At 58.6% G+C, this 1,573-nt stretch overlaps 1 protein-coding gene across 1 annotated transcript in view; it reads right to left on the minus strand.

Moving 5' to 3' along the window:
- The window catches only part of SPG7 (spastic paraplegia 7 (pure and complicated autosomal recessive)), a 41,609-nt gene that overhangs the window by 5,579 nt on the left and 34,457 nt on the right, over positions 1-1,573 (minus strand). Inside the window, exon 14 of the mRNA XM_012657173.1 lies at positions 863-978. Within this exon, the coding sequence (XP_012512627.1) occupies positions 863-978 (116 nt within the window). The remainder of the gene's footprint in view (positions 1-862; positions 979-1,573) is intronic.

A 1,573-nucleotide genomic window follows, 5' to 3' on the forward strand; every position in this document is an offset into this window, starting at 1 on the left:
GTAAGTGTGCACTGAGGGTGGGAACCATCGCTATGCCGTGTGCATGTCTGCGGTAAGTGTGCTCTGAGGGTGGGAACCATCGCTATGCCGTGTGCATGTCTGCTGTGAGTGTGCTCTGAGGGTGGGAACCCTCGCTATGCCGTGTGCACGTCTGCGGTGAGTGTGCGCTAAGGGTGGGAACCATCGCTATGCCGTGTGCACGTCTGCGGTGAGCGTGCGCTGAGGGTGGGAACCATCGCTATGCCGTGTGCACGTCTGCGGTGAGTGTGCGCTGAGGGTGGGAACCATCGCTATGCCGTGTGCACGTCTGCGGTGAGTGTGCTCTGAGGGTGGGAACCATCGCTATGCCGTGTGCACGTCTGCGGTGAGTGTGCTCTGAGGGTGGGAACACAGTGCAGCTGCTCCTTAGCGTGAGCCTCAAGAACCAGCCACCTGCATGGGCTCCAGCATCAGTGCGGTGCCATATCCCAGTGACATCTTCCTCAGCAGTCACTCGGATCCCCAGGCTGTGGATCCACACGATTTTTGGAAGCTGTTTAGAGTATTATTTAATTCCATTTGATAACAACAAATTTTCAGTTAACAACTGTCAACAAGAGTGGTATTTTAAAATTATGTTCTCAACTCACTCCTCAGTATCCAGAGTCATGTGAGAGCGGACAGTACACATGCAATTCTTCACTCGCAGGTTGGCTGCGACTTTCCAGGTGTCACGCCTGTAACTGAGGCCACGGCTCAGCCGAGGGACACACAGTCTACTCCTGCCTCCTGCTTCTTGGCTTCCGCCCACCGTCCTAGGATGCTTCTCGCTCTCCAAGCAGACTCAAAGGTGTTCTCAGAGCCAGCTCTGCCCAGGACCCACCTTCATCACAGCCTCCGTGTGCTCCAGAAGCCAGCCCACCAGGGCGTGGCCCGACTCATGGAACGCGACCACCTTCTGTTCTTCCTTGGACAAGATCTTGCTCTTTTTGGCAGTCCCTGAAAGCAAGCCAGGGATGGGCTGAGGCACACAGGCTGCTCTTACCTGTGCCCAGCAAGGTCCTCTCTGCGCAGCCGCCTCCTGCAGATCTCCCCTCCCCCCACCCTCTTCACTTCTCGCGTGGCCTGGGAGGGACGATACCTCCCGACTCACGGCCCCCTGCTCCGGACCTGAGGGTAATAAATGTCTGAACTAGCTTCCTACTGCAGTCGTGTGTTGAACTTGTGCCATCTGAACGATTGGGGGCCGTCCACGCTAAGTTTCCCTGGGGACACTGAGGGGACACAGGTCTGGCTCCCAGGGCCAGGGCGGTGGTCGGGCAGGCATCCCCTGCCAGACCGTGGACACAGACCAGACAAGAGCCACGAGGGCGTCTGCCGGAATAAGCAAGGTTCCCGTGTGAGGGATCCCAGTCATGGATCAACCAGGCGCTAGGCCGCCCACCAGGTAAAGCAGCAGCAACCCGTGAAAGGCGCACTGTGAACCCAGGTCTGGCTCCCTCCACTGCCCGCTGAGGCAGGAGTTGCCCCACGCTCTGCACCGGACCCCAGTGTAGCCCGGGCTCTCAAAACACTCAGAGAGGCCGGGCGCGGT

This window comes from Propithecus coquereli, unplaced genomic scaffold (assembly GCF_000956105.1).
Source record: "Propithecus coquereli isolate 6110/MARCELLA unplaced genomic scaffold, Pcoq_1.0 Scaffold531, whole genome shotgun sequence".
In the NCBI taxonomy this organism is placed as follows: Eukaryota; Metazoa; Chordata; class Mammalia; order Primates; family Indriidae; genus Propithecus; species Propithecus coquereli.